At 44.7% G+C, this 24426-nt stretch overlaps 1 protein-coding gene across 1 annotated transcript in view; it reads left to right on the forward strand.

Moving 5' to 3' along the window:
- LOC115462529 (solute carrier organic anion transporter family member 3A1-like) overlaps positions 1 to 23171 on the forward strand; it is a 112701-nt gene extending 89530 nt beyond the window's left edge. The window contains exon 2 of the mRNA XM_030192520.1: positions 22668 to 23171. Coding sequence (XP_030048380.1) covers positions 22668 to 23171 — 504 coding nt within the window. The remainder of the gene's footprint in view (positions 1 to 22667) is intronic.
- Positions 23172 to 24426: the final 1255 nt, after the last annotated feature.

A 24426-nucleotide genomic window follows, 5' to 3' on the forward strand; every position in this document is an offset into this window, starting at 1 on the left:
GAGAAAGATACATTTTCCTAAAATACCCTGTATATAGAGTTATATTATTAGTGACTTTTGCCTTTGATTTAGATAGGAACAATGTTTTGAAATTGTATTTCCGACATATGGCTGATAGATTTTTGGGTTCAAAGATAAATATATTTCCTTACATATCAAGGGAATCACAGACTAGGAGATGTGAACTCTTGGCTTTTAAGCCAAGAATCATTGCCCTAGGTGAGACCTTCCTAGAGCGATTCCCTTGTAAGTGTTTTATTTCCTTATTACTTATTTGTTGAACCCAGGAAATTACAAGAGTGTGTGGAGTTAAAAGAACAGATGAAGAACCCTCTGCAGCAACTTCCTTTAAGTTACCACTGTACCGGCTGCAATTACCGATTAACCTTCCTCCCTCAGAAAATATGAATTGTAAGATTAACCATTCTGTGTTTTTCTTATTTTCTTTGAGATTGTTTTCCTGATCTTGGATCCCCCAAATGTGGACAATAACGTGGACTAACAAAGATGATATTTTTCCTTAATGTTTGTTTTAATTGATATTTTCTCTTTTCTTTCCCATTTATGTATTGGACATAAATGTAATATAAAATGAATAAATAAAATAATTAAAAAAACAAAAAAACAAAAAAACAACCCAGTATGTGTCCATTTTTGGCATGAGTCCTTACCACCATTCATTGACTTAGCGGTAAGGTGTCGTTCGTTAACCGGCCGGTATTCGTCATCGCACATACACTGCTGATTACCGCCGGGTAAGCGCCACGCGGTAGAAAATTTCTACCGTGTGTTTTGGATGCGCATCAAAAATGGAATTACCACCCGGGGCACGCGGTAGCCAGGCGGTACTTCCAATTTGACACCCGTAGGTGCCTATGTGCCTTTGTAAAAGGGCCCCACAGTGACAGTAATGAACCTCACTCTTAAGCCAGAGTATGTGGAGTATGTATTTAATTTATTCGTACTTGTATCTCACAATTATCCAAAAACTAGTTTCGGTTCAATGTAGGGTTACCATATTTTGTCACCCAAAAAGGAGGACACATGCCCCACCCCCTTTCATGCCCTCGCTCCGCCCCTGTCACATTTTCCCTTCCCCCCTGTCACACACCCCATCACCCCCTCCCCTTACCTTACTGCTGCCCTGGTGGTCTAGTGACCTTTTTGGGGCAGGAAAGAGCCCCCTCTTTCCTGCCCGGAGTGCTGCCCTGCATGCATCGTTCCTGTTGGTGATCTTGGCGCCGATTCAAAATGGCCACCGAGAGTTGAAGTCTCGCGAGGTCACTTCAACTCTCGGCAGCCATTTTGAATTGGCGCCGAGATCACCAACAGGAAGGCTCTTTCCTGCCCCGAAGGCGGAAGAGGTCACTAGACCACCAGGGCAGTAGTAACTAAGGGGAGGGGAGGCTAGCAATCTGCCCGTTTGTCCAGAAATCCGGACAAACAGGCAGATTGGCAAAACCCGCCCGGTTGCCCGGACATATCCTCAAAAAGAGGTCATGTCCGGGTAAATCCGGACATATGGTAACCCTAGTTCAATGTGGCTTTCATCTAACAGTTTATTTATTTATTTATTATTACATTTGAACCCCGCGCTTTCCCATTCAAAGCAGGTTCAATGCGGTTTACATAGTAATAGGGATGACAGATTATTGATAGTGAAACTTGATAGGGAAAATATAAGTTAAGTATAGCAGCATAATAAAAGATATAGGTGGATAGAGATGTGCAAGTGTTGGGTAAATGGGTTCATAGGATTAGTTGTTAGAGATGTCATTGATTCAGTTGCATTTACAAGGTTGTATGATGCTGTGTTTTACAGTGGTTGGCAAGATAAGTATTAATGCGTAAGGAATAGTCATTGGGTATCTTGAGGAGACATGTCTGAGTTCATTTCTTATATGAAAACAGTTAGAGGTTGTGTTGTGTATTGTTGTTCCAGAATGATTAGTGCATGTTTCAGTCTCTCTAATGTACTGCTTACGTTCATAAAGGTAGCAGTATATTGTCTTCTCTTTATCCGCAGGAGTCCACTTATTCTAGTTATTATTATTAGGATTTATTTACCTCCTTTTTGAAGGAATTCATTCAAGGCAGTGTACAGCAAGAATAAGTCAAACATAAGCAATAAACATAAGCTCTCCCTAGACCTATCCGAGCAATCCAAGACCACCTACCATTCAGGAAAGCACTAAAAACCCATTTATTCAAGCAAGCCTACCCAAAGGACCCAGATTAATCTTATGAACCCATCTACCTTGCATATACCGAAGAGAAAACGACATTGACCCAGACTCTATCTCCTACCTTACCTTCCTCTCTCTATCACCTGTCTCTACCTACCCATCCATCCTATTATTATGTTATACTTAATTTCCTACTTTACATAACAAAATTCTGTGTTACCTATTACTACGTAAGCCGCATTGAGCCTGCTTTTAGTGGGAAAGTGCGGGTTACAAATGTAATAAATAAATAAAATAGACAATTATAGCAGTAAAAATATTCAAACAACAATTTAAAGTATGGCAGAGTATACTCAGGGCTTTTTTTGAGGGGGTACTGAGTACCGGCACCTTTTCCATTGTCTGCTAAAATTGATCCATGGACCCCAAGTTTTAATGAAAGAGCTCAGGCTCTACACACCAATTCTGCCTTGTCATAGATTCTGTGACTGGTTGCAGGGGGCCTGGCTATTGTGGGGTGGATCCAGGGGTGTGCTGGAAAATTGTTAACAGGGGGCTCTCTCTCGCCAGCAAAGTAAAAGAGAATTCAGGAGGGTCCCAAGCCCACATTTTGGGATCCATTTGTTAAAGTAGCCATGGAGAACCGGCTCCCAAAATTCTTAAAAACTTAACAAATGGCTCTTGAGAGCCTGTGAGAGCCTGCTCCAGCACACCACTGGGTGGATCCCTCAGAGATCACCCCACCCCTGAAGGGTGGCCTGGCATTTGAGTACCAACACCTTTTTTGCTAGAAAAAATGCACTGAGTATACTATTTGCAATGTCAACACAATACACAATAAAACATTTTAATAGACAGCATACAGTGTAAGCAAAAATGGAACATACAGCTAGATAAAATAGATAACCCTCATAGCTTTTTTTCATTAACTTCTGTGGCTTATCTTCTGCATGGGCCTTTGAAAAAATCCACCATGTCTTTATCTGCAGCAGGGGTGTTATTTTCATTGCGGTCTAGCACCAGTCCATAAGCTGTGGCTGGGTACCTTTTCATCCTGGGGAACATGTGGCCAATATGTATTCTTCCTTTCCTAGTTGGGAGGCTGGGATAGTGCTGGGCAGACTTATATGGTCTGTGCCAGAGCTGGTGGTTGGGAGGCAGGGATAGTGCTGGGCAGACTTCTACGGTCTGTGCCCTGAAAATGACAGATACAGATCAAGGTAAGGTATACGCAAAAAGTAGCACATATGAGTTTATCTTGTTGGGCAGACTGGATGGACCGTGCAGGTCTTTTTCTGCCATCATCTACTATGTTACTATGTTTGAAATCAGTGCTGCAGGTTCCATAATAGGTCAGAAATCCAGGGCTGAACCAAAATCTCCAGCCTGGTGCTGGGTAACTTGGCATCTCTGATATTATTCAGAAGGAATGGATCCACAGGAGCTTAGCTGAGATTGGGTGGCAGAGTTGGTGGTGGGAGGCGGGGCTGGTGGTTGGAAGGTGAGGATAGTGCTGGGCAGACTTATACGGTCTGTGCCAGAGCCGGTGGTTGGGAGGCGGGGATAGTGCTGGGCAGACTTTATACGGTCTGTGCCCTGAAGAGGACAGGTAGAAATCAAGGTAGGGTATACACAAAAAGTAGCACATATGAGTTTATCTTGTTGGGCAGACTGGATGGACCATGCAGGTCTTTTTCTGCCGTCATCTACTATGTTACTATGTTATTTAGAGACAGAAGAGAAGGGTAAAGGAGTACATAAACACAAAGAGTAGAAGAAAAAAACACAGCTGGGCCTTCAAGATAGTGACAAACGAAAATCTTTTATTCTTCAAGATCCGACATGGGCCGTGTTTCGGCGCAACAGTGCCTGCCTCAGGGTTCTAATGTAAAACATAATATAAAAATCATATAAAATCATATACATTGAGAGACTACAGAAACGATTGCATACATACAAGAATGAGTGCCATTGTCCATAGCCATATTATACGATTATATGTACCATGTGCAAGTACCTAACAACATACTTAGAAAGAGAATAATAAAGCAATACATATAACATATAACAATGACGTTTTTCTATGAAGTCCATCAGAAGCGTGTTGAAATCAGAAGGGAGTGTGTCTGGGCGTTCCTAACACTTGGATGTTTTCTGCCATAATGGAAAACAAAAACATCCAGGGCTGTAAGTTGGACGTTTTGGCCTAGACCTGTTTTATTAATGAGTAAGGCACAAACAGGTGCCCTAAATGACCAGATGACCACTAGAGGGCATCAGGGATGGCCTCCCCTTACTCCCCCAGTGGTCACTAACCCCCTCCCACCCCCCAAAATGTGAATCAAAGCTCTATGCCAGCCTCAAATGTTATATGCAGGCCCATTAAAGCAGCATGCAGGTTCTTGGAGTAGTGGACCCAGGCCCATACCTCCCCCTACTTGTTACACTTGTGGTGGAAACTGCGAGCCCTCCAAAACTCACCAGAAACCCAATGTACCCACATATAGGTGCCCCCTTCACCCATAAGGGCTATTATAGTGGTGTACAGTTGGGGGTAATGGGTTTTGGGAGGGGGAGGGCTCAACAGACAAGATATGGGAGCAACGGTGAAATGTGTACCTGGGAACATTTATTTGAAGCCCACTGCAGTGCCCTCTAGGATGCCCCATTGCTCTTCTGGGATGCCTGTGTGGCCAGTCTACTAAGAATGCTGGCTCCTCCTACATCCCAATGGCTTTTTTTTTTGAAACTGGAACAAAAATATAAACACACAGAGCACAAAAACATCTAGCAAATTGCTATATTCTCCACTTGAATTTTGGACATTTTTAGCAAAACTTCCAAAGTTGAACTTAGACGTCATATCAAAAATACCCCTCCACGTTTGTCTAAGTGCTTTGAAAATGAGCCCCAATGTAATTCATATCAACGTATGGGGCAATATCACATTCAAATTACATCATTCACTGTAAAAGCAATTGCTGTCCAAACCCAGTCGTAGATTTATTCATAGATGCAGTCAATGATGTATTTTGTCATTTCCTGTTGAAACTGAGGTCCCTTCCTTTTCTGACTCTCATCCTCTGCCATTCACAGGTCAAGGGTTGTGTATTCTGACCCAGTAGCATAACAGGAAAATTAGATCCAATGAACAGTTCTAGGCATCCGTTTTCTTCTCAGTGACCCACTTTCACGACCCGTATTTCAGCAGCACGTTGGCTCTAGAACAGTGGTTTTCCGTGCTTGGTGAAAGAGTATACACAAAATGCCAAACAGGAGAAAGTAGAGACTGATCAAAGGACGGATCCAACTCAGGAGATGTAATCAAAATCTACTTTATTGATGCAGATATTCAGGGACCCAACACTGTCCGTGTTTTGGCGTATCACAATGCCTATATCAGGGGTCAAATCGAATATTCATCCGAGAGAATCTGGAGGAATGCTGCTAAATGCCAAAAATTGGAATTAACAAGCTAATTTGGCTTTGAGCGTGTAACAGACTCGCGCCCTTATTCTGTACGTGTTTCTCATGCGCATATACAAAAGGGGTGTTAACGTGGTAGAGGCATGTGCGAGTCAGGAGCAATCCGGCTATTCTTGCTCGCGAATGGTTGCATTTACACTCCCAACTGCCACCATTTACGCCAGCCATAGACATCGCACAAGTGGTCGCACCTAAAGTTTGGCGTATAACTACGGACTTACGCTAGTATTCTAGAACAGATTTGGCGCGCAACTAGTCCGTTATACTGGCTTACTGCCTAGTGCTTTGGTGTCTAACTTTTATTGGCCTATATTGAATTTACCCCCATCTGTATAACTTTAGACCAAGTTGATAGAGCATCTCTGGCTCCTCATAAATGTACTGATAAATTTTGATTATATATTTAACTTATGTGGCCAAAATGTATTCGTTGAGCATCCTGGCAAAGTACTTATGTGGTCAGCTTTGGATGCTGGTCACATAAATACTTTAAAATATTTAGGCCTTGTTATAATAGAAGCAAAACCAGAAAAAAAGCGAATTTTAATTCGTTTTAGCTTGGCGGGCAGTGCCTGGTTACGCACTGCTTTCTCTTGGTGTCTTCCGATGTTTTCGTTGTCGCAGGCAGCCCGTGAGCGTATTTCATTGCATCATGTAACTCTTAATTGGTCCAGTCCTCCTGAAAACCTCTTTTTAAGTCGGTGTAAATTCTGTCTGTTAATTAATCTATAAAGTATTTCGTTTAAGTTGTTTGTTCTGCAAAACTGTTTGCTTTAGAATCTTTCCAGCAGCGCTGTGCCATTCCACACTTAATTAGTTGTTACGGTACACAAGTGGCTGAATCAAGTCAGACTAGCAGCTGGATTGACTCTGCTCCTCTGCAGCTATGATTAATTCATACGGAAAAAAAAATGGAAAACTTTCCTCTAGAATGCAGTTTTTTATTTTTGGGGGGGAAAATTATTGCACTTTAGGGCTAGCTGGGATTCAGACTAGAGAACTGAGTTATCTGTTTGCTTAAATTCTCAGTGCTTACTAGAGCTAATTAAATCAATCCTGAAGTATGTTGCCCATATTTTGAATTTCTATATATATTCACTTAAGACGTGCATGAAAATGAAATATAATTGTTATATATGTAAACATTCTATTAATCACTCTATTGGTACTTGCTAGTAGAAAGCCTTTCAATATATATTTAATGCAAGTAGGAATCTCTCTGTATCTGTCGGAGGAAAGACTTCAGATTCTCTGCATTTCACTCTGGGCTGAATCATTCAGATAGCAGACTGCTTCCTATCCTGTTCAGATTATTATCTGCTAATTGGGATAAGGTGCAGAATCGTCATCAGTCTGAACACCTCCGTGTTTACTTTAATTGCTTTATCAACTTTTTTATATGTTATATATATCAATACGCTTCCAATCCAGAAAACAGGCTTTAACTAATTGTGTTATATGTCGTTACTGGGGACAGAGATCTTGGTTGGATAATTGGTAGAATTGTATTATAGTTGTAAGGGGGACTCTAGTTTAAGCCCAGTTCCTTAGCGTCCCAGCAGGTGGAGACTGAGAAAAGGCGTGCACAACCCATCAGTCCAAATCTGGGCCGGTCCGGAGGCACTAAAGGAAAGCAAATTAGCAGGTAAGGTCTAATTTCTCCATATAGATGGGAGTCCTTAAATCAATGTGGCCCTGTTTATTTATTTATTTATTTATTGCATTTGTATCCCACATTATCCCACCTCTTTGCAGGCTCAATGTGGCTTACAATAAATCATGGATAGTGGAAATGAGAGGAGAATTGACATTTGGTGTTACAGAAGTAGTTTAGCATGGTAATGGAAAACAAGATAATAACATGACATAAGGCATTCTTTACATTACTAGATATGTGTGGGGATTTCACAAGTTTTGGTTTTTGTGGTATATCTTGTCGAAGAGATGAGTCTTCAGTTGTTTGCAGAAGTTGGTCAGTTCATAGGTCGCTTTTAGGTTCTGTGGCATTAGTGTTTTTAGCGCACCTACACTTAGCACGCGCGCTAACCATGCAGGCGCCTCTAGGGATATTGTAGGCATGTACACGGTTAACGCGTGTTAAAAATCTTAACATGCCTATAACGCTGCTTAGTAAACAGGGCCCTGTGTTTGTTGTGAGTCCAGGGCCGGGACTGGTAAATCACCAGGAATCCATTTTTAGTATTCCACTTTCTCTCTGTGCTTCCACTTTCAGTAACTGAGTCCACTCCACAGCTAGTGTACGGAACCATCTATTTACTGAAACTGCAAAAATTCAGATGGGACAATTAGTGTGACACAGGCTGTACAAGGCAAGGTAACAGGCATCAAAAGGAAATATTACAAAGCGTCTGGGTCTTTATCGCTTTGCTTCTATTTCTTGATATACTCCACCATCCTCTCGCACCAATCCTACTGCTGGATTTAGTAGGGTGTTAGTACAGTTTAGAAAAGATTACCACTTACCAGGGGCGTAGCCAGACTTCGGCGGCAGGGGGGTCCAGAGCCCGAGATGAGAGGGCACATTTTAGCCCCCCCCCCCCCGCACCGCCGACCACCCCACCACTTTCGACCTCCCTCCCACCGCCGCCAACTGTTCCCCGTCACTGCCAGGTACCTTTGCTGGCGGGGGTCACCAACCCCCGCCAGCCGAAGTCCCCTTCAGCGCCGGTCTCTGAGTCCAGCGCGTTCGCTGATCTGGATTCTGTTTCTGTGAGTCCTGACGTCCTGTACGTTCCTACATGCAGGACATCAGGACTCACAGAAACAGAATCCAGATCAGCAATGCGCCAGAGACCGGCACTGAAGAGGACTTCGGCTGGCGGGGGTTGGGGACCCCCGTCAGCAAAGGCACCTAACGGTGGCGGCAGGACATGGTTGGCGGGGGGGGGGGGGAGGGTCGAATATGGTGGGGGAGGGTCGGTGGCGGGGGGTGAAAGCAGGGGGGCCAGGGCCCATGCCCCCGTGGCCCCACCTAGCTACGCCCCTGCCACTTACAGCATTGACTGCTGTGAGGCTCAAAAGCTGCAAGACTCCGAGTCAGATCTTCAGTGTCTGGCACTGCTGGAATAGGTTTGGGTCCTCTGAAACCATGTAGATGTGGATATTGCAAATTTTCCTTCCACCTGTGAGTTGGTCCCAGAAGGTGTCCAGGTCGCCTTGCTGAAATCACCTACATAGCCCAGTCTCTCTAAACTCCAGAATCTCTCAGAAGGAGGTTCCCCAGTCCCTCAAGCATTCGGACAGGGCAGAGGGTTAACCAACTTTTGTCTTCTGTATGTTCCTGAATCACTTCTTAGATCCTTTTACCAGCTGGGGTAGCCAGTTATAAGTAACTGAGAATTTCTGGGTCTATATGACTAGGGCTACAGGCTGACTAATTCTCTTCTCTAACACATATGCTTAACTGCTGGGGGACAGTTGAAGCCACAGGAATGGAAACTTGACTCGGGGTTTTATACTCGAGTAGGGCTCCTTCCCAAATTGGTCAGCTCTCCCCTTATTGCAATAGTAAGATGGGTGGGATCCTCCTTTTTGGGGGGGAAGCTGACTCTACAGTATTCTGTAACATTTGAAGTGGAAAAATACCCAGCTTTGGTAGGATCATAGGAGATTGCAATTAAGTCATAGAAGCAAACCCTAAGGTCTCCACACAGCCACAGGACTGGCCCAGTCGTAACACCCCATTTCTGAGTGCTAATACACCGGATTTTGTTGGTTTGTGAACTAAGGAGATGGAACTGCTCTTCTACTGCTGAACAGAAGGATCTGCATTGTGAAACTACCTTGAGAATAACGAGAGTAGGCTGTGTCTCTCATGGGTACCCACTAGTAATTGATTTCAAGTTCCTGTTGAGGCTCTTTTTATAGGTTGGCTGCTCTTTTGCTCTCAAAGTTATGCACCCATTTTGGGGTGAAAATTAAAGTGCGGCCCATGACAGATGCAGTTACTCAGATCCCTTTGTATGCGAATCTATACACGAAACAGATGAGAGGAGAAGGAACCTGTTGGTTAGAATAGTGGGCTAGGAATCAGGGAAGCCAGGTTCAAATTTCACCGCAGCTCCTTGTGACCTTGTGCAAGTCACTGACCCCCCCCCCCCCCCCCAATTCTATAAAAGTTGCCAAAAATTGCGCGTGCAAATTTGATTGAATGAGCTAATTACCATCAATAATTGGCGTTTTAACAAGCAATTATTGGCTGTGCGTGTGTCCCATTTTCGGCCCGAGACCCTGAAGAAGCAGCGACACGCTGGCCACCATCGGCTCGGAGCGGGATGTAGAGGACTACACAGCGCAACACCAGAACGAGCAACTTCCATTATGCACCACTTCTAAAAAGATAAGTTAAATTGTGTATAGTGGATACCATATAGAAGTGATATATATTTGCATGATAAATACACGTATGCAAATCCTTTCTTACTTTTTGACCACAGATATTGGAAGAAGATTGTGTTTGTGGCATTAGGTTTTTTTTGGCCTATGATGGAGCAGGGGCGTAGCCAGACCTCGCCAGGAGGGGGGGGGGCAGAGCCCGAGGTGGGGGGGCACTGTTTAGCCGCCCCCCCCCGAGCCGCTGCCGCCGCCACCACCACATCGGACCCCCCCCCTTGCTGGCCTGCCCACGATCCCCATCAACCCCCCTCCCGCCACCAACTCTCCTCCGCCGTCGCCGCCCGCCCCGTCGCCGTAAATGATACCTTTTTTGAAGAGAGACTTCCTTCCGCGCTCGAGTAGCGACTTTTTTCAACGAAGTTCCGGCGATCAGCTGTTTCGACGCCGGAACTTCGTTGAAGAAAGGCGCTACTCGAGCGCGGAAGGAAGTCTCTCTTCAAAAAAGGTATCATTTGCGGCGACGGGGCGGGCGGCGACTGCGGGGGAGAGTTGGTGGCGGGAGGGGGGTTGAAGGGGATCGTGGGGCAGGGGGCCAGGGCCAAATCTACGGGGGCCCGGGCCCCCTCAGGCCTCACGTAGCTACGCCACTGTGATGAAGAGAAGACCTTTTTAGGTCTGTTCAAGCTCTGTAAGATCATATCAGGTCTTGGAGCTCTTTGAGGCCCTTTTTCCTTCTATCAGAGTCATTTCAGAATAAATGGATTTTTCAAGCCTAAAGATTCCCAGCCGTAAGTGCTATTCTGTAAACTGTACCTAACCTTATGCGCAATTGTATAGGTCAGTGCCTCCACTTAGTTGTCACGAGGACACAAGGTAAAAGCCTACTCTATAATGGCATTTGGGTGCCCAGTATTTTATAATAGACTCTATCGTAACCTGGCGTTGACCTGCCTATATGTACACGACCACAGTTACATTAGCCATAGACCTGGCATAAATGTGGCAGGTCCAAGAAAACAGCAGGGTAACCGATCTGCAAACTCCAAGATGGAAAACAGATAAAGCAGATACGTATATGAAAACAAAATAGTATTTAATGGAAATTAAAATTAGAAAGCCCGACACAGGCTGTGTTTCGCCCAGCTGGGCTGCATCAGGGGCTAATTGATATCTGTAGGCTTTGGAGTGACTCTTCTCTTTGAAGTGCCTTCGGTTAAGTAGTTCTTTCATTTCACTTTGCATTTGTGAGTTCAACAAATAGATTTTTAAGTGGAAATTATATGAGCACACATCCATTAGCCCCTGATGCAGCCCAGTTGGGCGAAACATGGCCTGTGTCGGGCTTTCTATTTTCAATTTCCATTAAATATGGTTTTTTTTCATATACATAGTAACATAGTAGATGACGGCAGAAAAAGACCTGCACGGTCCATCCAGTCTGCCCAAGAAGATAAATTCATATGTGCTACTTTTTTTATTTGTACTGTCCTCTTCAGTGCACAGACCGTATAAGTCTGGCCAGCCCTATCCCCGCCTCCCAACCACCAGCTCTGGCACAGACCGTATAAGTCTGCCTAGCACTATCCCTGCCACCCACCACCGGCTCTGGCACAGACCGTATAAGTCTGCCCAGCACTATCCCCGCCGCCCAAACACCAGCCCCAGCACAGACCGTATAAGTCTGCCCAGCACTAGTCCCGCCTCCGAACCACCAGCCCCAGCACAGACCGTATATGTCTGCCCACACTAGCCCCGCCTCCCAACCACCAGCTCTGCCACCCATTCTACGTATCTGCTTTATCTGTTTTCCATAAATGTGGCAGGGGCATGCATGCCTGGCAGTATTCTACACACTGGCTGGAATTGAGTAAGTGGTGCCCCAAATTAGGTACCAAGATGGTATACACTAAGCTAGTATTCTGTAAATGGCGCTCCCCGCCAAACACCCTATATAGAATACTAGCTTAGGGGGGGGCCTTTTACTAAGGTGGGTTTTAGTGCACGCTAAATGTTAGTGGTGTCCATATATTCCTATAGAAGTCGCTAACATTTAGCGCACTGTAAATATTAGCGCTTGCTAAAAAAACTAGCGCGCCTTAGTAAAAGAGGCCCTTAGTGCGGATTTTACGCCTTACGTTGGGTGCCAGCATTTATACTTGCCGAAACCTGGATTAAACGTTGGTGCCCAATTTATGGCAGTTGACTATGCAATTGATAGTATTCTATATCCCTTTCTTCCCAAGGGATATATTCCGCAGCTTGGTACAATCAGTGGTGTTAAGCCACTTGGATTACTGTAATGCCATTTACGCCGGATGCAAAGAACAAATCATTAAGAAACTCCAAACTGCCCAAAACACTGCAGTCAGACTCGTATTTGGAAAAGCGAAATACAAAAGCGCCAAAGCCCTAAGAGAAAAATTACACTGGCTCCCACTGAAAGAACAAACTGCGTTCAAAATCTGTACCCTAGTTCAAAAAAATCATTCATGGCGAGGCCCCGGCATATATGTCAGACCTCATAGACTTACCGACCAGGAACACAAAAAGATCAGCACGTACATTCCTGAACCTCCATTACCCCAGTTGCAAAGGACTTAAATATAAATCAATATATGCATCTAGCTCCTCCTACATCAGCACGGAACTATGGGATGCACTACCAAAGGCCTTAAAAACAATGCATGACCTAACTGCCTTCCGGAAATTACTAAAGACCAACCTGTTCAAGAAGACATACCGTAATGAGACATCATAAATTACCTAACATCAAAATTCTACCAGAACCAGATAAAACCAAATTCTTTACGACCTGATTGCTTCAATCAATTTGTCACCAATGAACATTAACGTATCACCCCCTTTCTCTCATGCCTGAAATGAACTGTCTATCTAACTTACTTTATAATTTACTTCAACATTTATGAACTTTAACACTATTTTATATTTCTCATTCCGGAATGGCGATTGCCATTACGGCATAATGTAAGCCAGATTGAGCCTGCAAAAAGGTGGGAAAATGTGGGATACAAATGCAACAAATAAATAAATAAATAAATATAACATTGTACCTAACTTCTGGGAACACCCCTTGATCTTCCCATGCCTTTCCCACACCCATGCCCCTTTAAAGTAGTGCATTATAAAATTTAGGCGCATACCTCTATTCAGGAAATCTAGACTGCCCCAACTTGACATTTCGTCCTTTAGATTGTAAGCTCCTTTGAGCAGGGACTGTCCTTCTTTGTTAAACTGTACAGCGCTGCGTAACCCTAGTAGCGCTCTAGAAATGTTAAGTAGTAGTAGTAGTAGTAACGTTACAGAATAGGGCACAGGGAAGATCTGCACCTAAATCCTAATTAATGCTAATAAGTGATTGCTAATCGACTGATTAATTAGTTTAGACACGGATCTGGCATCCATACCCAAAATTGGGTGGCCTATATAGAGTCCGGAGGATTGTGCGTATAAGTGGCAGCTCTTGCCCATGCTCTGGCCATGTCAATTGAAAATCAATCTATGTAAGTCACAAAATCGGTGGGCGTCAATGAAATACAACAGTCGCCATTCCAGCGCTACAACTTCTAATACTTTTTTTTTTTTCAAAAAGACAACTCCTACGTTTTCTTCAGAAACCTCAGTGGTGACTCATTTCACATGTGGGATCACAAGCCAGCAATTCAGTGCATTCTTCATGGATTTCACAACATCATTATTTAAAAAAAACAAAACATTTTTTTGTTAATTATTTTAAAGATTTTTTTTTTTGGGGGGGGGGGGGGGGGGGGGGGGGGAATCCTTTTTTATACTCAGCTTAAAAAGGACCAATGACAACATGGACCGCTTTTCTCTCTGATGTTAAGCTGCATCAGGGCTGAGTCCTTATAATACTAACACTCATCTCCTACTTCCATTTAAGCTCATTTTCAAAGCACTTAGCCTCCCAAAGTTCCATAGAAACCTATGGAACTTAGCCTCCCAAAGTGCTTTGAAAATATGCCTGATTGTGTTCAAAATGGCGCCTGCTGATGCAGTCGGCTGGCCAATGTCAATGCCTTTGACGCCGCCATTACAAATGATGCTTAGGCTCCCTGTGTGTGTTTACCCATAAAAATGTTAGTGTTCTACTACTACTTATCATTTCTGTAGCGCTACTAGACGTACGCAGCGCTGTACACTTGAACATGAAGAGAGAGTCCCTGCTCGACAGAGCTTACAATCTAATTAGGACAGACAAACAGGACAAACAAGAGATAAGGCAATATTAAAGTGAGGATGATAAAATAAGGGTTCTGAACAAGTGAATAAGGGTTAGGAGTTAAAAGCAGCATCAAAAAGGTGGGCTTTTAGCTTAGATTTGAAGACGGCCAGAGATGGAGCTTGACGTACCGGCTCAGGAAGTCTATTCCAGGCATATGGTGCAGCAAGATAAAAGGAACGGAGTCTGGAGTTAGCTGTGGAGGAGAAGGGTGCAGATAAGAGAGATTTACCCAGTGAACGGAGTCCCCGGGGAGAGATGAGAGTGGAGAGGTACTGAGGAGCTGCAGAGTGAATGCACTTATAGGTCAATAAGAGGAGTTTGAACTGTATGCGGAAACGGATAGGAAGCCAGTGAAGTGACTTGAAGAGAGGGTAATATAAGCATAACGACACTGGCGGAATATTAGTCGTGCAGCAGAATTTTGAACAGATTGAAGAGGAGAGAGATGGCTAAGTGAGAGACCTGTGAGAAGCAAGTTGCAATAGTCTAAGTGAGAGGTGATAAGAGTGTGGATGAGGGTTCTGGTAGTGTGCTCAGAAAGGAAAGGGCGAATTTTGGTGATATTATAGAGAGAGAAACAACAGGGTTTAGCAGTCTGCTGAATATGTGCAGAGAAGGAGAGGGAGGAGTCGAAGATGACCCCAAGGTTACGAGCTGATGAGACACGAAGGATGAGAGTGTTATCCACAGAAATAGAGAATACAAACACACACACTTATGTGCTCAACTGGTTCGTAAATATGGACATCCAGTTTTAGAATTGCCCTTCATACTCCACATTGATTCGGATGAAGAGTTAGATTGTAAACCTTGTGGTGACAGGAAAATAACTCGCTTTGAACTATTTCTGGAAGGATGTGAGCTAAATCCAATTAAATAAGGTGGCCAGCAAAATCAATTTTCAGGAAAGGTAGGAGTTTGGAATTGTGGATGTTCACTGTCTAGATTTTGGATACTTTGAGTTAAATAGGTAGAAAAAGAAAAAAAAAGTGACTTGTAAGAAGTGACAGAATATTAAACGGATTTGCCACAGTTAAAGGGCAGCCACTCGGTCCCTGGGGAATTGCTGGTTAATCTGTTTTGTTATTTTGTTGGTGATTAAAATAAGCTTGTCCCCCCCCCCCCCCCCCCCCCCCCGTGAAATCAAAATAAACAGCTGTTTTACAAAGGGGAAACTTGAAAGGCTTCAGATATCCAAAGAAAAGGGGATAATCAGGTGGCCAAGGTAGAAATAGCAACCATAGTGCTTAATGCATGATAAACCTCCTGATTATGCATGCCTAATATAGTCTAGGCAAGGAGTTAATTACAAATTCTGAAAATCTGTTTGCAAACTGAATATGTGGAGGAGTGGCCTAGTGGTTAGCGTGGTGGACGCTGGTCCTGAGGAACTGAGTTCGATTCCCACTTCAGGCACAGGCAGCTCCTTGTGACTCTGGGCAAGTCACTTAACCCTCCATTGCCCCATGTAAGCCGCATTGAGCCTGCCATGAGTGGGAAACAGGGTACAAATGTAACAAAAATGAAATAGATACTATTGGAGATTCTACATGGAATGTTGCTACTATTGGAGATTCTACATGGAATGTTGCTATTCCACTAGCAACATTCCATGTAGAAGGCTGCGCAGGCTTCTGTTTCTGTGAGTCTGATGTCCTGCACGTACGTGCAGGACGTCAGACTCACAGAAGCAGAAGCCTGCGCGGCCACATTGGTGTTCTGCAAGGGCCGATTTCTACATGGAATGTTGCTAGTGGAATAGCAACATTCCATGTAGAATCTCAAATAGTAGCAACAGTGGAGGAGTGGCCTAGTGGTTAGGGTGGTGGACTTTGGTCCTGAGGAACTGAGTTCGATTCCCACTTCAGGCACAGGCAGCTCCTTGTGACTCTGGGCAAGTCACTTAACCCTCCATTGCCCCATGTAAGCCGCATTGAGCCTGCCATGAGTGGGAAACAGGGTACAAATGTAACAAAAATGAAATAGATACTATTGGAGATTCTACATGGAATATTGGAGATTCTACATGGAATGTTGCTACTATTGGAGATTCTACATGGAATGTTGCTATTCCACTAGCAACATTCCATGTAGAAGGCTGCGCAGGCTTCTGTGAGTCTGTGACGTCAGACTCACAGAAGCAGAAGCCTGCGCGGCCACATTGGTGTTCTGCAAGGGCCGATTTCTACATGGAATGTTGCTACATGGAATGTTGCTAGTGGAATAGCAACATTCCATGTAGAATCTCAAATAGTAGCAACAGTGGAGGAGTGGCCTAGTGGTTAGGGTGGTGGACTTTGGTCCTGAGGAACTGAGTTCGATTCCCACTTCAGGCACAGGCAGCTCCTTGTGACTCTGGGCAAGTCACTTAACCCTCCATTGCCCCATGTAAGCCGCATTGAGCCTGCCATGAGTGGGAAAGCGCAGGGTACAAATGTAACAAAAATAAAATAGATACTATTGGAGATTCTACATGGAATGTTGCTACTATTGGAGATTCTACATGGAATGTTGCTATTCCACTAGCAACATTCCATGTAGAAGGCTGCGCAGGCTTCTGTTTCTGTGAGTCTGATGTCCTGCACGTACGTGCAGGACGTCAGACTCACAGAAGCAGAAGCCTGCGCGGCCACATTGGTGTTCTGCAAGGGCCGATTTCTACATGGAATGTTGCTACATGGAATGTTGCTAGTGGAATAGCAACATTCCATGTAGAATCTCAAATAGTAGCAACAGTGGAGGAGTGGCCTAGTGGTTAGGGTGGTGGACTTTGGTCCTGAGGAACTGAGTTCGATTCCCACTTCAGGCACAGGCAGCTCCTTGTGACTCTGGGCAAGTCACTTAACCCTCCATTGCCCCATGTAAGCCGCATTGAGCGGGAAAGCGCAGGGTACAAATGTAACAAAAAAATGTCAGACTTATTTATTATTTATTTTGGCTATGCTGTTTTTAATCTGCAGCGAACAACATAAAACGACATTGACCCAGAATCTATCTCCCACCTTACCCTCCTCTCTCTATCACCTGTCTCTACCTACCTACCTACCCATCCTATTACTACCCATCCATCCTTCTATTATGTTATACTTAATTTCCTACTTTACATAACAAAATTCTGTGTTATCTATTACTACGTAAGCTGCATTGAGCCTGCTTTTAGTGGGAAAGTGCGGGATATAAATATAATAAATAAATAAAATGGAGAAACAGTTGGGATTTACACCTGCTACCTGAGATGCCTAGGTTTGAGAAGAACGGTACTCCAGTAGTGAGATTAGGACAGGTCACTGCTCGGTGGTTGATTGCCCTCCCCCCTCCCCAAAGAATGAAAAACTGGCAAGGGGAAGGAGCGGCCTAATGGTTAGTGCAGCGGGCTTTGATCCTGGGTTCAGTTCCCACCTCAGATCCTCGTGACCTTGGGCAAGTCACTTAACCCTCCATTGCCCCAGGTACAAAAACTTAGATTGTGAGCCCTCTAGGGACAGATAAAGTACCTGCATATAATGTTTACAGCGCTGCGTAGGTCTAGTAGCGCTATAGAAATGATTAGTAGTAGTAGTAGGATATTGGACTCTGTGACAGCTTTAGGAAAAATAAACATTTATGTTAATAAAATGGCTGACATAAATGTTTGTGATCCACCACATACACCTCCATGTGGGTGTTTCAGAAAATACAAGTTTATGTTGCTGTTCCGAACCCTCAATATTTTAGACATTTATGATGCTAAAATGGATGCTTTAGCTGTGCGAAACTGGCTCATATATTTCCATTTCTTGATGTGTTGTAGAACAGGCTGTACGTCGGCAGCTCCTGTACTAAAATGCTAGTGGAATTTGACATGTTCTGGCCTGGATGTCTCAATTCCAAAAGGTTGCACCGCATGTCTTAATCTCTCTTCCATTCCACAGTGTTCAGTCCTACAGTTCCTCGCTCTTAGAAAACTCCTGTTTCTCTTCCTGGCTTTCAGTGTGCTTTTAAGTCACAGGGTTGGGATCAAAGTTTTCGCACAATGTACCGTTCAATTCCAAATTGCCAGGGAAAGGTAGAACTATGAATATGGTAACAGTACTTTGGACAGAAGATGGTCACTCCCAACAGCCGAGATCCTGTCTTCCAGAAATAGTGTTGGCTATGCAGCTGGTTTCATGACGGAAACATAGAAACATGACGGCAGGAAAAGGCCATATGACCCATCCAGTCTGCCCATCCTCTGTAACCCCTAATTCTTCCTGTTCCTAAGCGATCCCACATGCTTATCCCATGCCTTTTTAAATTCTGGAACAGTCCTCGACTCCACCACCTCCACCGGGAGGCCATTCCACGCCTCCACCACCCTTTCTGTGAAATAATACTTCCTTAGGTTGCTCCTAAGCCTATTCACTCTCAACTTTGTCTTATGCCCCCTCATTCCAGAGCTCTCCTTCATTTGAAAAAGGCTCTCTTCCTGTACATAAATGCCCTTGAGATATTTAAACGTTTCTATCATGTCTTCTCTCTCCCTCCTCTCTTCCAGCATATACATGTTGAGGTTCATAAGCCTGTCCCTATAATTTTTGCGTTCAAGACCGCTTACTAATTTCGTAGCCGCCCTCTGGACTGACTCCATCCTGTTTATATCTTTCCATAGGTGCGGTCTCCAGAACTGCACGCAGTACTCCAAATGGGGCCTCACCAGAGACTTATACAACGGCACTATCACCTCCTTTCCTGCTGGTCATGCCTCTCTTTATGCCAGCAGGAAAAAGGAGGTGAATGCAAAAATTATAGGGACAGGCTTATGAACCTCAACTTGTATATGCTGTATACATGTTGAGGTTACATGACGGAGGTGCTCTTCCCAGTGGACGCTGTAATAGTAACCCTCTTCCTAATGAAGTGAAATGCTTGGTTTATTTTGATCCAAAATCAAAAAGTAGTCAATCCCCAAAACAGTATATCAGATGCCTAGAGAAATACACAATCCTGTATTTCTGGTGGTTGGGAGGCAGGGATAGTGCTGGACAGACTTGTACGGTCTGTGCCAGAGCCGGTGGTTGGGAGGAGGGGCAGGTGGTTGGGAGGCGGGGATAGTGCTGGGCAGACTTATACGGTCTGTGCCAGAGCCGGTGGTTGGGAGGAGGGGCAGGTGGTTGGTTAGCGGGGATAGTGCTGGGCAGACTTATACGGTCTGTGCCCTGAAGAGCACAGGTACAAATCAAAGTAGGGTATACACAAAAAGCAGCAAATATGAGTTATCTTGTTGGGCAGACTGGATGGACCGTGCAGGTCTTTTTCTGCCGTCATCTACTATGTTACTATGTAACACGTTTGGAACAGTCAGTGATATAGCGACAAAATCCGAGATAAGATAAGCTTGCTCCTCTCTGCTCCTTTAAATTTCTGGCGCTCTTTTGTGTATGAACACGATTTGCCACATATTTTTGGACATTGGTTTTCAGTCAACGGATTTGGGGATTTTTGTGTATACGGATTCCTATTGAATCCTTTCACACTCCTGGTTTAACATTTTTTAAAAATATAAAATGTAAGAATAAATAAAATAAGATTTGGATATATTAAAATAAATAAGGGTTACAAATATAGGGAGTATCTATAATGTAAAGAGCTTTCAAGTGAGCCGTTTGTGGCCTACACTCACTGAAATTCAAGCTCGATTGTTGGTTCGGCCTATACTGAACTCCCTCGTGTTCCCTTTTCTAACAGTGTTACAGGATTGTGTATTTCTCTAGGCATCTGATAAACTGTTTTGGGGATTGACTACTTTTTGATTTTGGTTTGCAGTTTTTTTGTCTCTCCCTTGGGTTTTATTTGTAGTTTTAGCAGTGCGTTTCTCTAGCAAAAAAAGGTTCCGGTACTCAAATACCAGGCCACCCTTCAGGGGTGGGGTGATCACTGAGGGACCCACCCCACAATAGCCAGGCCCCTGCAACCAGTCACAGAATCTACAACAAGGCAGAATTTGTGTATAGAGCCTGAGATCTTTCATGGAAACGTGGGGTCCATGGGTCAATTTTAGCAGACAATGGAAAAGGTGCCGGAACTCAGTACCCCCCCCCTCCCCAAGTACCCCCTCAAAAAAAGCCCAGAGTTTTAGTGATTTTATTTTGATTTCATTTCAGGGTGCTCAAGGACCTAGTAAGGTATATTCTCACTGTGACAGTTTGCTATGGAATGGCAGCTAAACTGTTTCTGAAGTCAGCATTAGTTAGAGATCCATTTTAAATGTATGTTTCCTTAGCGTTCCTCCGGACCGGCCCAGAGAAGACTGATGGTTGTCCAGTTTTCTCTGGGCTGGTCCAGAGGCACTAAAGGAAAGTAAATTAGCAGGTAAGATCTAATTTCTCCTTATTTAAACTTTTATGGGAAATAACCCTTCATCTTTCACAGACATGCAATGTGAATCTTATAAATAGCAGCAGCCCAGCTGCATTATTACTTTTCTTTTTTTTTCTTCTTTACAATGATAAATTAGCAGCAGTAGCAAAACGCATTTTCATTGCGTGTTCCCATAAAGATCCTTTTTATGGGATGTTGTGTAGGTTTCAAGGCTGCGTTGCTGTCTTAATAGTCTGCTGGATTGTTAGGGTCGGTCACCAAATTCATGCTGCCATATTTCAGTCACGCACAGTGATGTACTTCATGCAGTGCAGCTCAGCTGCATCATTTAGCAGGACAAAGGCCTTGACGTGTGCCCTCTAGCAATTAATAATTCAGGCAATTTGTTAACTTGCATTCCAAATTTTCTTCCTGCGCAGGGTTTAGAAACAGTACAGAGGGCTACTGCTCAGTTGAATCTTTGAGGGCGTTTGTACAAGGGTAGAGAAGAAACTAACCCCCAGATTCTATGAAGGTCACCCAAATTTGGGTGCAGATCCCTAATTTTGGTGCAAACTAAAATTTAAGGAGCTACTAATAATCAATTGTTGACATTAATTGGCACTGCACTGCACCATAGCTGCTGAGAAGGGGGGGGGGGGCAGGGGGGACAAAATTCCACGGGCCTCTGTGCTTGACCATCTGCCCCCTGCATTGAATTCGCAGTCTCACCTCCGTGAAAGCAGCGCTGCAGGTAGCAGAACGCCTCCCTTCGGCCCTCCTTCCCTCCCTGTGTCCCGCCCTCGTCTGACGTAACTTCCGCGAGGGCGGGACACAAGGAGGGAAGGAGGGCCATAGGGAGGCGTTCTGCTACCTGCAGCGCTGCTTTCACGGAGGTGAGACTGCGATTTCAATGCAGGGGGCCCTGTGGCGGACGGAGGGGGGGAGCGGTGGCGGCGGCGACGAACTCGGGGGGGGGTGGGGGGGGAACAGTGGCTGCAGCGACCTCGGGGGGGGTGGAAGGGGAGCGGCAGCGGTGACCTTGGGGGGGCGGGGCGGCGAGGGCGGCAGGAGCAGGGCCCCGGCGGCCCTGCACTGCACACCTAAATTCTCATGCACAACTCAAAAGGGGGTGTGGCCAGGGGGAGGGGCATTCCCCAAATTTAGGCACAGTGTTATAGAATAGAGTCATTTATGTGCCTAACTGCTGTTATTTGCGTGCCAGCATTCACACCAGGTTTCGGCAGGCATAAGTCCTTATTCCCTAAGTTGGGCATGGGAATCTGCGCTAAGCAGCATTCTATAAAGGTTGCTAAGCGAAGAGCTTAACAGCACCTAACTTTGGACGCCATTTACTGAATCCGGCCCAAAGTGCATTTTTGTACAGTGCAAGAGAGCTGTTGAATTGGTCATATATCAGTTTGGTGTCTTCCTTATATTGCTTTAGTTCTGATTTCAGCAACATCTTCTGTGCGTGTGATAATGCCCCAGGGGCGGACTGACCATTCGAGCAACCGGGCAGTGCCCGAGGGCCCAGAGGCTCTGTCCAGATTTCCGGTGCGCCGCTGGTGATCTAGTGGCCTCAGCGGGAGAACATGTTCTTTCCTGCCCAGTGTACTGCCGCTATTCCCCCCTCCCCCCCACCCGGCACCACCGTATTTTAGAAATGGCGGCCGAGACTCCCTGTGGAAGTCTCATGAGACTGTTGAGACACGCGACACTACCGTGGGAAGTCTCAGCCGCCATTTTGAAAACACGGTGGCGCCGGCTGGCGGGGGAATAGCGGTAGTGCAGCGGGCAGGAAGGAACATTCCCCCCCCCCCCCCCTGCAGAGGCCACCAGACTACCAGGACCCCTCAGGTAGGACCTGGGCAGCGGGGACATCGGCGGCAGGGGCAACAGTGGGGGTGTCGGGCAGCGGCTGGGCAGGGAGCCCACACCACCCTCAGTCTGCCCCTGTAATGCCCCTGTTTGTATTAAGGACACACTATTTCTGTTGCTAGTGTTCATGTGTACGTTTCACTCTTGGTGTACTGATGTGTTCCCTTTTTCTCTTTCAGGTAAGTGTTTTAACAACCCTGGAACGGAGGTTTAACTTGCAGAGTACAGACGTTGGAGTCATCGCCAGCAGCTTTGAGATTGGGAACTTGGCACTCATTCTTTTTGTGAGTTACTTTGGAGCCAGGGGCCACAGACCACGCTTGATAGGATGTGGAGGAATAGTGATGGCCTTGGGAGCTCTTCTCTCAGCTTTGCCCGAATTTCTGACCCATCAGTACGAGTATGAGTCGGGAGAAATACGATGGGGTGCAGAAGGACGGGATGTGTGTGCTATCAATGGCTCTGCCAGTGACGAAGGACCGGATCCTGATCTGATCTGTAGGAACAGAACCGCCACCAACATGATGTACTTACTCCTTATCGGAGCCCAGGTTCTGTTAGGAATTGGTGCTACACCAGTGCAGCCGTTGGGGGTCTCCTACATTGATGACCATGTGAGAAGGAAAGATTCATCGCTGTATATTGGTAAGATGAAGCTCTTTGAATCGTTTCACTATTTCTGATTGTAAACCATTACCATACCTTTTCTTTGAAAGCAATGGAGTAGCAAAAGTATTTAAACATATGTGGCGATGTTAGCAGAGGTTGTTAGGCGATGCTCTGCATAGTATTTGTAATATTGTACTGGACAGCTGGAGAAGGGGCACATAACAATACCCCTAGTTTAGGCAAGAATCCAGTCGTGATGTCTAATGGTGTGAGAAATTGGGAGAATATTGCAAGATTTTGGGCCCATGTGTGAATCGGTGGCTGTTAACTCTCAATATTGGGAACGGTACGTCATCCTATTAAAAGCCAAGTTTAACCATCCAATGCTTATGTTACAGATATATCCAGTAAGATAAATAATATGAACGTAGTATTCGATATTGTCTGCCGCCATGTGGTTTCACAGTGACATTTATGTGTGTGTCTATGTAGGATGGAATCTTTGGAGGCTCATTTTCAAAGCACGTAGACTTACAAAGTTACGTATTTAACTACGTAACTTTGAAAGTCCATGTGCTTTGAAAATGAGACCTTCATGTCTACAACTAGTAGACAAGTCTAAGATTACTTACTGTCTAGAACTGTTAATGGGTTTTCTTGTTTAATTTACCCTGCTGTTCATATTTGCACTACTGGTCTGCTTTTACTTGAACTGGTGACTGGCAAGTAAAAATCATAAGGTCCTTATAATCTACCAGTGCTCATGAGAGATTGTCAATAGGTTTAAAATATGTTAGTAGGGCTTGTTTGACTTGGTGACAGTACCGTATACTACCTTGTGGCAGGACCTGTCTTTGCATACTGACTTGAGTCTTCTGCTGTCTGGGTCAAATAGGCCTAGGGATGCTTCAGAGGCAGTGAGGCATAGAGAGTCATCACTGCTGTGCACTGGTGACACCTTGTGACTGAACTTAGATTACATGACTGTGAGGTTTTGGAAGGATGATTTTGCTGTAATGAATATTCTATGGGTGTTGTGCTTGATCCTAGCCCTGGTTCTGATTTTGATGGAAGCCCAAAGGAGGAGGAGAAATGAGTCGGAGGAGAAATGAGTCAAACAAAATACATTAGAAGAGATTATCACTTTACATGTTACAAACATTATGGAAAAAATTTTCAATAAAAAGATTTAAAAAAAAGAAGAGATTATCACATTCCTGTGTTAGTCTGGAAACATAAAATTAAAAGTTTAGTGGCGACACAACAGGGTACACAAATAAGAACTTAATTCTAGAACAAAAACGGAAGAATCTACAGATTTGTTCTCGC

Source organism: Microcaecilia unicolor, chromosome 1, assembly GCF_901765095.1.
Source record: "Microcaecilia unicolor chromosome 1, aMicUni1.1, whole genome shotgun sequence".
Taxonomy (NCBI): Eukaryota; Metazoa; Chordata; class Amphibia; order Gymnophiona; family Siphonopidae; genus Microcaecilia; species Microcaecilia unicolor.